Below are 14,276 nucleotides of genomic sequence, written 5' to 3'. Positions count from 1 at the left end.
AAATAATATCGTCTATATAATAAAAATTACTTTTATTAATACAGCTACAATGTAATTAAATACCTATTTTTTTTTAAACACCATAAATAACGCAAGCGAAAACATATTACAATGTTTGGTAAAAGTAACAATAAAATTCCGTTCAACAAACGTTATATTATATAAAATTACGCTCAGTAACAACTAAATTTTACTACACAAGTACCTAAACAAACTTATGAAAATTGATAGAATTTATCATAACTTTTCCTTTATGAATTCTTTTTTTTTTTTTTTTTTTGTTACATTTAATACAAACATAATTGTTATAATTATTATCTTGTAATTTATTTAACAACATTTAATTTAATATATAATTTAATTTCTTTTTACGAGGGGCACAATTATTGATATGTTTCGATTATATATTTTGGATTGTATACACCTGGTTAAGGTGACCAAAATCACAAACAATTTTATTTGCACACAATAAATGTATGCTTACATTAAAATAAAATTATTCATTTATAATTGTCTTTCTTTTCACATTTATACATCCACTAACGGTTAAATATATATTATATAATATAAATATGAGTATAAGGTTACTGTTGATCACATTAAAAAAAATACACAGGCTATACAGCATTAAAATGTATATAATGATATGTATGTGTTGCATATAAGAAAGGCTATTTTTATCGTAAATTTAAAAAAAATTGAAACAAAACAAATTCAATTTGAGCTTAAATTTAGATTTTTTTTTTTTTTTCTTGTTTTTGAAATAAATTACCAAATACTGCAATGAACATATGATTATGCTAATATTCTAATAATTAATAATAATAATACCTATTAATAGTATAATTCATAACGAAATAATTAAAAAGAAAAAAAGAACTTTAAAATTTTGGACGGATATCATAATTTTTTTTGCAAAAGATGTTGATAGAGCATATTTAATATAACATATTTTATTTTAAAATTATTAATTAATATTTTTCTTAATGCGCAATCAATCAATTGATGGAATGTGCCAGTATTATTTTTTACAGCAATTAATTACATGTCAACGTCTTTCGCTAGCCTGTGAACACCGAAATATGCATTACACGGACTATTTATTTGTCTTATGTTTAACAGATCTGAAATAATTAATACGGTGATCACAGACGTTAAAAAAAGTAAAATAAAATACTTAAAATTTTAAGTATTTCAAATGGTATTTTTTTCATAAATATAAATTAATAACTATAATTATGTAATTCATTAATTTTGTCTAATTTCTTAGTAATAATAATAATAATAATAATAATAATAATAATAATAATAATAATAATGATAAAAATAATAATAATAATAATAATAATAATAATAATATTAATAATAATTTCAATACAATACATTGAAAACAAACAATCCATATTATGTACATAGAAACGCAGGAAAAAAAGAAAATTGTTAATCAATATTTTCATTGGTACCTAAAAACAAAATGACAATAAGCTATAATAGAATGTAATCTTTGATCTTTTTAGTTGTAAATTATTATTAAAAATAATTAAATAAAAAATACTTCGAGAACAAAAACGTCAAATAATTATTGTCTCTTAAAAAATTAAAAACTTAAAAAAAGATTGTCATTTTAAATAATTATTTAAAATCATGTACGCGATTATTATTAATATAATTAGCTTACGTGTTCCCAGAAATATTTTCGAAAAAAAAGGCGAAAATACGCAACAATGAAAAAAATCCTCGTAACTAGAAATACTTTCATGAGCTGCTAAACAAGCTGCACCCTGTAAATTTGTTTAAAACAAAATCTACTCGTATATAATGGCAAGAAATAAAAGACTAAATTGTATAAAAAATAGTTTGCAGAATTCAATCATTTGTATTAATATAATAATATATAATTTGTTTTTTTTTTAAAGTTTTATATTATTTTTTTTTTGACCTTTCAAACTACATAGATTTGGGTTTGGACGCCGAACGAACAGGTCGGAGTGACAGACACGTGAATGAAGTTATACGCACGGAGTTCAATCGTGGCCGACCATTCCAACGTCTAAGTCTTTTATTTAATTATTTACAAAGTTTAACGTTAATCCCCTTTCAAAGCATTATTGATATGTATTTAGTGAATGTATATGAGCGCGCTTACATTTTTTTTTTTTTTTGTCATTAATAATTATTGCTAACATCTGAATCACGCCTATATGTGAATAGGCAAAATCGTAGTATTTAAAAAAAAATACACGAGAAACAATCACAGATTTGATGAGTCTTAATAAGATCTTACACTACCCACTAAACAAGCATAGGACATTTATTTAGATTAGATTAAAAGCTTAGGGAATAAAGTTAGGAAATAGGTATACATGTACATATATATATATATATAAATATATATCACATACGTAATAATATATTTATATACACACACAAATGAATGTTTTATGAATACTACAGGCATACAAGGAAATTCTTACTGCTTTGTACAACATCTTTAGAAGCCTTAAGCTAGTAATTATTAAATTATTTTTATTTCAAATTTAAAAAAAAGAAATCAAATCGTCTCCACGAGGGCTTTGGTTTGAGGTGTTTGTCGTATCGTGCATGATCTAGACTTGGGTCGGTACCGATGGTCTATCTTGTTGTTGTCAAGTGTTGTTCAACTGCATGTGAGTATACGTGAAATTGACGTTGTCCAATTTCTTTTGGCCAGCATACTCCCTATAAAAATGAACACATAAAGTCGTTTATCTCAGGAAACGTGATGACACGTTGAACACCAAATGAGTATATTATTATGTGTATGTGTATATAAATATATGATATATAATATACATATGAACGAACAGTGGGGGTGGAGGGAGAGAACTGATTTTTTTTTCATTGGTTCTTATAGTTCGGTTTATTGTTTGTCGATTTTTGTGTTCGTGTGCAGCTATGTACTTGTTTTGCCTACACGTGTCGCCCGTGGTAAGAGAGGAAAATAAATATATAGATAATCCAAAAATCGAGATTGTAAAATATTAATAATTATATCTTATTAAAACGAGAATCAAATATAGGTTTGGTTCACGCGTCAAAAATAAAAATAAATTAAAATAAAATTCCCTTTACTGCTCTAAAGATTTTGCGCCCTCCACCTTTCTCACCTTATATATTTTCTTATGTACATGGGTATAGAGAAATACGTCTATCAATGTCTTCATTTATAGGCCGTCGGCCAATAATTAAACGTCTGCTTTGACTGACTGTAACTCGTTCTATATTTGGAAAAAAAAAAAACAATAAAAAAAGAATCCTGTCATTTTTCTCTGGCTAACTTGGACTTTAGGAAAATATTATTATTATTTCTATAATCTATCATGTAGGTGTCTGTACAAAATGACTTTGACGTTCACTAGACAACATGTGATCTACGCGAAATGATTCCACACAATAACAACGTTATTTCTGTACATTATATTCGGGAAAATTATACTGTGATATGTGTGTACTTAATATATTATGATCTGTACAGTAAAAATAGTAGACATCATCGGTTTCAAAGATTTATTTCGCCTGACTAATCGCGTTACGGTTACGGTGTCCGGCGTAGATTCGAACCACATAGTAATAATGTTGTTATAATGCTCCTGACAATCGCTTATTACTATCTTATTGTGTATCGATGATAAACGTGTACATTGTAAACATGCGGTTATAATGTTGCCGATTATTCTCATTCTATACACACTCGTACATATCCGTCGAGATGAAAAAAAAAAAAAAAATCAAATCTTCGAAACCGTTGTTATCAATCTTATGTGTTAACTTAATTCACTTACGCACAAACACACACACACACACACACACACGTACAGTGACATAATTTAAGCATGATGTCAGGAGTCGCAAAATTTAGCCACGTCGCACAGATCCTCAACGTTGCAAAACCAATAATTTTAATAAAAATTATAGATTTTGAGTTTTTAAAATATTATCGTCTAAAATTGCGTGTTTTTATGTAACTCGAGCAATATTTTATTCGCACTAAAAATTCGGGATTCAAAAAATAGTAAATGCCATATTTCATTAGCACAAAACCACAAACGTACCAACTGCCGGGTCTGTAATTTAATATTTTAGCGATCTTGGCGTTTTATTAAAGGTTGTAATTGCGACTTCTTGTGACCTCTAAGACACCACTGCACACTCACACACACACCACACATACACACACGCATAAACTAAATATTGTGAACGGTTTTTTTTTTTTTTGTTTTTGGCTACTGACCTGGCGAAAATGTCTTTAAGCTCGTGGTCAGACACAAACTGCCCGAGGTTGGCGACGAACAGCGTGGAACAGGGCGGCTGGGGCTGCTGGTGGTTGGGCGGCGAGGGCAGTGCAGGGGAGGGCAGGAACGGAAGGCCATGTGGGCCCAGCGTCAACGTCGGCTGAAAACGAGCCAATCCTAATATGATTTTATTACGCATAGTACCTTCACCGCAAGCTACGCAAAACTACTATTCGTTTTTGTTCCATATGCGCACGCACATAACAGTAACATATAAATACGGTCACCTAAGCACATAGGCAATGTAACAAGTGCTTTCGTTTACATTAATCTTACAACGTTCAGTTATTAATCACGTTCGCAGATAGTTATAATAATAATAATAATAATAATAATAGTAATAATAATAATAATAATGTGCAATAAGTGTTTCAAAAGCTATGGCACTGGATAGCCGGTAACGCCGGAGTAGACAACTGCTGCCGTTTTCGCTGTTGCTGGTGCCGCAACTGCACTGCCCGGTCGGGGTTTCCGGAGTACGTGCTCCAGCAGGATCCAGTCGACGAAAATCAATGCACGCACGAAACCCTCAACTATTTATATATATGTATATATATTATAATCGACAAGTCGCGAGCAAGACATTTTCGCCAAAGTGCAGTGCGATCACGAAATACGCGATGTACATTGAACGAGTCCAACAATAATATCGGCCTATATAGACACTACGCCACGCCTGTGTTCCATTAGTACAAAGCAATAATAAGAGTAAAAAAAAAAAAGAAGCGTTTAAATGACAAACTAAAAACGAACATGCGAATGTTTGGAATACACGCGTTTGCTTAATTTAAATCGAAAGGTTTATCGTACTACAACGTTTCCGTACAAAAACAGCAGCGTGTCTACAACGGTAATTACAAGTAGCCGCATAAATTTTTACCCTTACAATGAGTAACGAAAAATAGTTTTATGTAATACGTAAGTATAAAATATTATACAATGATCTGTTGTTATGAAATACCATAGGACATTAAAAGTAAAAATTAACGCCAATAAACATTGTTTATTATAAGATTGTTACATTGTTTGAAAATCGTGAAAATTGATGGTAGAGTCAAATGACGTATATTCGTATATTTTTCGCCGGATATATTTTCAAATCTTATAAACATAAAATATTTCACACTCTTTTCCAAATTACTTAAAAAGTATTACTTCTAAGGAGTCAACGAGATAGGAATATCTTTGAAGAATTTTTACTAACTTTAATCTTAAATTATTTAAAGGGATAATTATTTATTTTGGTTTAAATTTGTTTACTCATAAATTTGATTGATTTAAAATTATTTTACCAGTGTCATCTATGGTTCGAATTTTAACCTAACGATATTTTACTCGTGTAAATATTAGTAATTTAATATTTATTGTGCTTTTTACAATATGCAATAAATAGATCACTCGGATGAAATTAAAATTAATTAGTTTTTATAATTTTATGATTAGGTATATTAAAAAAAGATAAAATTCCAAGATAACTTCATTTCCAAAATTGGTACATGTATATTATGGACGGTAATGGCGAAATAAAAAATATTTTTAGCATAGTCGAATGTTAAAATTTGAAATTTTAGAATTTTGATTTTTTTTATTAGTTTTCGTTATTTTTTGAAAACATTAGTCGAATATGCCAAAATACAAGACGAATATCTGTACAGTAATTCAGTAAAATATTCCTACAACGGACCATTAGCGAAGTCACCTCTGTAATATTTTTAAATCAGTTCTCTTATAACGGGATATATATATATATATACGTTCTCTATAACAGATAACCAGTTGGTCTCAAGTGGTTCCATCGCAGGAATGTTTTACAGCATTAACGTTTCTCAACCGCATTATATCGAACATTATGATGTTCGGTGTGTTCAATGATCTAGGCAGTACAAATTAGTATTAAAACGAAGCGTTTATAATGCACATGGTCTATATTCGATTAAGCGAAGCCGTTATAAAGTGTGATCTATGTAAGTTCAATACATTTAAAGTGTAGCCGCTCAAATATATCGTTCTTAATATACATGTGCAGTCGATACACGTGTCCTACTATCATAATACTAAATACAGAGAAACCTCTATATAGCAGACACTAAAGGGAATTCAAAGTTTCAAAGTTTTGAATTAAAATATATATCATAAATTATAATTTATCATAATATCAATATTATTAAAATGAAAAAGGATAAAACTCCAAGAACGGGGAGAGTTCAATATTGGATGAGATATAGAGATAATTTTGTGACATTGCCGCATTTGGCTTTTAAATTTGAAACCAACGTACCACTGTTTGCAAAAAAACAATTCTGAGTGAAATAGATGGATCAGTTTATATTTTTAAAGATGATTGTTGTTATAATAGAACCAAATATTTAATAATTAGTCACTTTGAACACTTAAAGCTTTAAATTTTGTAAAAAATAAGACACATAAGATTAGGGAAAATCGAAAATTTCAAGTGCTTTTATAAACAATAAAAATGTTATTAATATATTTGGGAAATATGAATTTCCTTTTAAGTGCTCAGTAAATTATTTAAGCCTATGACCCATTTTTATAGGACAATAACTAATGTTGTTTAATGAAAATTCATAGATATATTTAATTTCGTCATACGAATTATTAATAGACAAAAACCGTCACGGACTTTCGTGATTTAATCAAAATGTACCTACTTAACAAATTACATAAATTTAACCCGAACTATTGTATTTTATCATATTTAGTCCAGAGCTTGATTTCTATTTTCCACAACACTCATAGGATGTCCGCTATTAAGAGGTTATACCGCCTACTTAATACATGTTTTCGTTTCGGATTTCAAAAATTATTACTATTCACTTTGGACAGGCGTCAGTGTTATAAGTAAACGCACGGTGCATGTGTTTCTATGTTGTGGTCAACTTGCGTAAACCATAAACATACGCGTGATGAACTTGTAACTTGTATCTCATATCTATATATGTTCAATATGTTTATGTACACGGTTCGTATTCATAATATACTCATAAAATATTACGTTATGTCGTTTTATATGTATAGACTTGTAAAAGCGTCGCGGTAGGAGGTAAATGTAGATTAATAGTTTTTTATCGTTTCGGTTTCACACACTACCTGTTGCGGATGTGGATGCAGCGCCGGATGGACGAGTGCGGCGTGTTGCAGGGCCGTGGCCGTGGCGGCGGTCGGCATGTCGGCGTACGCCAGCGGATGATGCCATAGCTCGGCCGGGGCGCCGGTGAAGAACGGGGCGCCTAGATCTAAACGGAGCAGACAGAACGACAAACGTTGATTATTGTTGCGATTACTGTAAGCGTCGGCCGACCGCAGTCGTGCAGAGCTTTTTAAACGCGCACGTTGTCGGACCGACATGTGGAGTAAGGACGGACGGTAAGGACACGATAAGGATAGTAATGCCACTCGTCGCGTTATCATTGTTACGTTGCGCACACTCCACTCGAATGCAGTGTACATTCGAGGTATCCATTTTCGTTCTCCTGTTGCAAGTGTAGCCGAAAAACAGATTTATTGTCAACGTCGGCGGATAAAGTTCGTACCGAGAAAACGGATCAAACAACACGTTTCGCAGTGATTCGTCAACGAGGATTTTGAGGATTTTATTTAAAAATCAACAACTTTTGATTGGTTTTTACCCATAACGTTGTGCAGCAGCAGCAACGTTGGTTTCATAACGTACAGATTAGTCTCGCTACTGTCGAGTGTAGTATCAGACAAAATGCGTTAGAGAGTGGTAATGTATAGGAAACAGGTCCTTGTGTTATACACTTGACCATCCTTTGATGGTATTTCACCATGTCAAAAAAATCAGTACAGTACCAATGGTTTACCTGAGTACTATGAAATCAATGGTCATTAGTAGTATATTATATGAAACCTGACGACGAGTAGGAAATAAATACTACACTTGGTGCTATTGTAGTGTTTACCGTGAGAAGTTTTATTTATTTTACGGTGAGCAGTGATAAAGGTGCTTGTAATACGATGAACAATAATAGTTGGGGATAAAAGCGATCGTAAAATTTTAAAATCCTTTGGTAGTATGCAAAGGTGGAAAGGGCAAACACAAATATGACGAATTGCACGTGTCACGTATAATCTTCAACGAAAAATGTTTAGCAACAATGATCGAGGGTTTGTTCGAAAATGTTGAATCCATATAGCGATTCGCATTCCCCTAGCAGGTTTGCCAGTAAAGGTGCCCCGCGGTAATTTTCCATTATTCGATAGCTGACCAGTTCTGGTAGTGCGGTATATTTGGGCGAAGCTGATATTTATTTTTACATTAGATAAGGATTGAAGGAAACGTAAGATGGAAGGCAAAGGGGATGAGAGGTACGTTGGGCTGTGTCAGGAAAGTAGATGGGTCATATTACTTACGTCCGGTGAGCGGGTGCATCAGGCCTTGGTGCGTGTTGGGCGTGACGTTTGCGTTGGCGGGCTGTTTTGGCTTGCTAACCTTCGTGTTGCTTTTAGCGAATTCTAGCCGTATGGTTTGCGGCATGTCAGGATCGAACCGGACGCCCTGCTGCCGAAACCAAACACACAATAATACAGTGCTACCATCCCGTGACGGAAATCAGTGAGGGTAGTCTCCGCACAAGTACTATAATTTGTTTGCACGCTTCAATCGGAAGTAAGTTTATGTTAACATGACACGTGTTTATTATTTTTTTCTTCGACGTTAAGAAACTTTACGACGGTTGCACTTTTATTACTATCGCTGAAGGTTTCTAATTAAACTTTTAGCGAACCACGAACATAGTAATAGTGTTCAATAAATTAGTACGTACAAGTGATCGATATTTTCACTGCGGATACTACCCGTCTGTTATCGTTTAATATGTTCTAAATTATGTAAAAGTCTAGGTTCCAAGACATATAAAACTACTGTTGTTCACGAAATCAGTTACCTATATACTATGGCCGCTTAGCAAAAGGTTGACACTTACGTGCCTAATGATAATAAGCATATTGTGCCGAATTTTTAACACAACTTCCAGATTTAAAAGGCATAAATTATATTATATTAGAAACTAAAGTTTTTTTTTTTTAAATTTGCGTGGTGCAATTAACATCAACCCTCTGCGTACTCACGGCCAAGTGATTTAATGCATCTACAGTTTAATATGTTCATTACATTTTCAGGTCATAAATTTTGTTGCTTAAATGTAGGCTGTAAAATATCGCGGAATAAATGTTGGAGGGACGAAATTAACGTGAAATCATATACTTTGTGAAATATGACAGTGCCTCTCATAAAATAATGATAATATTATAATTTTTATATTTTATATACGTGAGTGTATTATAGTTAATGTTTGAATATTTTCTGATGTAGAATAAAAATGCTAGTGATAAGCGTATTAATATAAATGTAATTATTGCAAATGCCTGACGTTACATAATTATGTACATACACACATACACAGGGTCGGCGAAAACATAAGTGACATAGGAATCGATCAGAGCACCACTTTGGAGCGTCAAAGTTAAGAAATGTTTGAATATTTATGTTTTATACGTAACATCCAATATTCATCCCTACAAATTATTTTTATCGTTGCTTTCATCTGTACTATAAAATTTGTTATTTTTGGAATTAATTTTCTATAAATAAATATACATGTAAATTATTATTTATATATAAATATTTAATGAATATTAAAAGTTCTAATTTTTTAAATGTCGGGAATAATATTTGTTTTTACTAAAACCTTAGGAAAAAAGAAAAAAGTAATATATAAAAAGTTTCTGTTTTAGAAAATATTATTTACAGTATTCAAAGAGATAATACCATAATAATACAATCATATAGATATTTTATGTACAGAATTTTAAATGGTTTTATTTTGGAAAAAAATTAAACTTTTTTTTCATTATTACAAAAAATCCGATTTCCATTGGAGCTGAGGAAAATTGTAGTTCCATCTAGGAACAATATTTGTGTAACGCCGACTCTGTACACACACACACGCTCATAAACACATATACACACACATGAAATAAAGTTTCGTAATGCCAAAAAGTGTTTACCAACTCTCGTCACGTTCAAGATGAAGTTTCGATAAAGTTTCAAATAGTTCATCATGAGGAAATAATATGATAATAATAATGGTATAAATAACATTATGTAGTTGGTATATAATATAAAACACACCTGAAGGTCTTGTTTGGCCGCTTCGGCACCAGCCCTTGTTTGAAACGTAACGAAACCCACTGGCTAAAAAATAAGACAAAATGTATTATTATTTCATAGAAGGATTTGGCTCCGTTGTAGTTCTTTGATCTGTAAACATTGAATAACGCTATTTATTGATACTTACTGAAGCTGTTTTGCCATTTTTGCTTGTCACTTTTAACAGAGATCCTTCGTAACCCTAAAAATCAAATCAAATCAAATCAAACGTATATTATTAAGTTTTTATTTGTCAGCAACAATAAAAAGTGTTGTTCGATAGTAGACGAAAAGTCAACAAATAAACCACATTTTGTTATTTAAAGAGAGTACACCTTTAGTAGGTAAAAATTAATTTCGTTGTTCATAAGAAATGCGTTAACAACTGAATAAATAATAAATACACTATATTATTATAGCAGTAACGATAAACGAATTTTCTATTGTAATTTTTTTTGAAACTTTTCTGGTTAAACACTCATTAGTTGGCTTACGGTTTTTAGTGGTTTTAAATATTCATTTGAAATTAGTGTGACATTAAATGAGTATTCAAAAGATTTAAAAAAATTGTTGAAAAACGTAACTAATAAATAATTTTTACTTTAATGTAATAAACATGTTTTATGTGCATTATTCACATATGAAAAAGTCGGAGTTCCATAAAAGTTACCACATCGGTTGCGTTGTTTGAGAATACTTCTTAATAAGAGTTAAGACCATTTTTTATGATTGAATCGTAGGTAATTAATTTTATAACTATTCTGTATCGCTAATTATCATGACCGTATTACCTAATACCGTTGATCAATAATTCGATATTGTTGGGTCTAGTAGAATAATAAAGTCTACTAGTATAACAGATAAAAAGTATTATAAAATAAACGGAAACATGCCTTTGAAGTGGTACGGCATGCAATACCAATTGACAGTAATAATATTCGCAGAAAATACATCTGATAGGGATGCAAAAAAAACTTTTATTCAGGCACCGTAAAAAATATTCCCACTTTTACATATTTTTGGGTAAGAAATGGCTGTTTTGCTGAGTCAATCACGAAATCGAATAAGTTAATATTTATGAGTTGCATTCGAATTAAAGAGACGGTTGTATTGATTTTTCCAAGATATATTTTTCTGCCAACAAATGTTTGGGTAGCAAGTTTGTACTAATTTGAAATAGAAATACCTATTAGTTAACTTGTTTGTTTAGGATGTTTTGTATGTGTATCTGTGGATCATGATACGTCAGGTAACGTGGATAACAGGTTTTTCATGAGGAAAATATTATGAAAGTGAGAGAGTGAGAGAGAGATAGTGAGGCACAGATTCTGAATAGAATAGCAAATTCAAAATATGCAATATGCAAATAAGAAATATTTTTATGCAACCCACTAATCGACGGCAGCAATAGCACTAATTTTGCAAACGTAAATTATTACGCGTTCAATCCTGTCTGAAAATTCGGTTGTAACCCGTTCTAACTAGAGATATAAACTAGTTGAAATTACGAGAAGGAGGGAGGGGAAAACCAAAGTTTTCAATATACATAATTTAATATATATCTAAAAACTGACCATTAAGTATCGATCAATCGACCCACCTATCTATCAGAGGGGGGCGATTCTTCACTCCCCCGCTACCCTGGATTTACGTCTCTGATCCTAACTTCCATAAAAACAATTCGTATAACGTGCACACGTGTAGCACATTATTATAATATTTATAAGTGCTGTTTTACACGCAAATATAAATTATTATTACTCTGTAAATTCGCGTCCGTTGCTAGGAAAATCGACACAAAATCAACGAAACGATCGTCTTCGTCCAAGATTGATCGTCCAATAGCGTAATAATTGCACGCGGCAACGTCACGAAACAGTTTCTTTTCACAAATTCAGCGACAACAACACGTACGGTGGTTTATCACCGTTTTTATGTTAAAAATATCGTAGTAATAATATTATGTTACTTTATAACAATATGCTGCCAGTAAAACAATACTAAAAGGTATAATAGGCGAATAGCAAAAATACTTTTTATTCGATTGTATAATCGTTTATGCGTTTTCCATTTATACACCACATCAATGTACCCCTTATATTACCAAATAGATTAAGATGGTAGAGCAACATCGTTTCATATGATAGAAATCATATAGATAATGTTTTTTAAAACTGTATTTTCAAGTCCGGATATCAAATAATAATAGGCCTCTAGCGGATAGTCCGAATTTTTTTTTTATTAAATCAGAAATATTTGGATAAAATACATTAACGTTTCATATATATTGTATAGTATATAGTGTATACTATATCGATAATGGATAATATGTTATTATTATGCTATTATAATATCGACAATATCGTCTATTTTTTGGCAGCATGATAACGGTAAGGAAGAATTTATAGGAATACTTCGAGTACAGTGAATACCGTCGATTATGATTACGAATTTACGACGGTTGAAATATTATTGCTAGGTATTTAAGATGTAGCTATAAAACGGTTTTTGATTATAAAACATATACCTACCTATTTAGTTATTACTAGGGCTAGGATTTATATGCAAAAAAAAATTGTATAATATGCGTTTTATTTAACAAAATATGCAAAAATATGCAAAAACAAATTTTTATTATTTATAGAATTATTATTTATCATAAATTGTTATTATTACATTAAATATTAGTTAATATAGTTAAAATATAGTTTATAAGTCGTACTAATAATATGAAATATTTTTGTGCTATCTCACAATATAATTACTAGATACCTGTATGGGTCGGGCTCTTAAAATTTAAATCCAAGCCAAGCTGGGCTTTTTTTAAACGAGACAAGGACCCCGGGTCGAGCTTATAAAATTTTTAAATCTAATACGATCCGGTTCAGGCTTTTTCAGAACATAAAAAACTTGTACAAAAATTAAATTTGGGTGATAAAACATTCCTAAGGGCCGAACTTGCCTTTGAAAAATATTTTTAAGGCTTTAGGCCTGTTTCACAGTTAAATATTCATATGTGGCGTTTTTAAACTTACATTATTTAAGTTTACACACGCCAATCGCAAAACCCCATCGAGTCCTTGTCAGCCCTTACGCGTATGAACTTATATAGCATAATTCAAAAATGTCGCGGACGATACGCGTGGCTATGAAACGAGCGTTATACGTCAGCAGAAAATCCGGACTGGGCCGGGTCTAATATTTTTGGCCCGTGCTGACCGCTAATCAGTACGTTGTTAAATAATGCGTGAATAATTACATCAGCCCTCCGATCAAGATAAGATTATATATGTAGTATATTTACAACGATTCAAAAAATAAACGTTTAGGAATATTATAAAAATTTGAAAATTTAAGTTTAAAAATTTACAAAATTAACAAGATCTGGAAAATCTATAAATATAAAATTATACTCATTATGTTCAAAATATATAAAATTATGCAAAAACAAAAAAAAAATGGTTTTATTTAATCGAAAATATGCCAAATTGTGAACATTCTGAAAATCAATAAATTAGGACTTGAGGAAAAAAACATGTAAATCCTAGCTCTAGTTATTATTTATTAATGTAGGCCCCTAAAATTGTTTGGTCCCGGGCCCAAAATTATTTTAATCCGGCCTTGTGTGTTGTACTCTTACTTCTCAGAACAAACGTTGTTGAAATGTATTTTCGAGATTATTATTATAAGGTAAACGTGATTATATTACCAGCCACAACTAAATAATAAATTTATTTATTTTTTATCAAAGGACA

General features: G+C 31.1%; 1 protein-coding gene across 4 annotated transcripts in view; it reads right to left on the bottom strand.

Moving 5' to 3' along the window:
* Positions 1 to 2,111: 2,111 nt before the first annotated feature.
* The window catches only part of LOC112679521 (protein couch potato-like), a 46,560-nt gene continuing 34,395 nt past the window's right edge, over positions 2,112 to 14,276 (bottom strand). Inside the window, exons 3-9 of one of the 4 annotated variants that reach the window (XR_003148221.1) lie at positions 10,670 to 10,723; positions 10,504 to 10,566; positions 8,724 to 8,871; positions 7,440 to 7,585; positions 4,271 to 4,431; positions 3,147 to 3,257; positions 2,635 to 2,718 (exon numbers count right to left, since the gene is read on the bottom strand). Coding sequence is in view for 3 of the 4 variants with exons in the window: in XM_025549359.1 (XP_025405144.1) it covers positions 2,646 to 2,718; positions 4,271 to 4,431; positions 7,440 to 7,585; positions 8,724 to 8,871; positions 10,504 to 10,566; positions 10,670 to 10,723 (645 nt within the window). In the remaining variant the exon portion in view is untranslated. Of the gene's footprint in view, positions 2,719 to 3,146; positions 3,258 to 4,270; positions 4,432 to 7,439; positions 7,586 to 8,723; positions 8,872 to 10,503; positions 10,567 to 10,669; positions 10,724 to 14,276 lie in introns of all 4 variants that reach the window. The other 3 variants (XM_025549360.1, XM_025549359.1, XM_025549361.1) reach the window with 3 other exon arrangements.

Source organism: Sipha flava, unplaced genomic scaffold (assembly GCF_003268045.1).
Source record: "Sipha flava isolate LNK unplaced genomic scaffold, YSA_version1 164_pilon_pilon, whole genome shotgun sequence".
NCBI lineage: Eukaryota > Metazoa > Arthropoda > Insecta > Hemiptera > Aphididae > Sipha > Sipha flava.
Note: the sequence above shows the minus strand (reverse complement) of the source record. Positions and strands in the feature narration are given on the sequence as shown.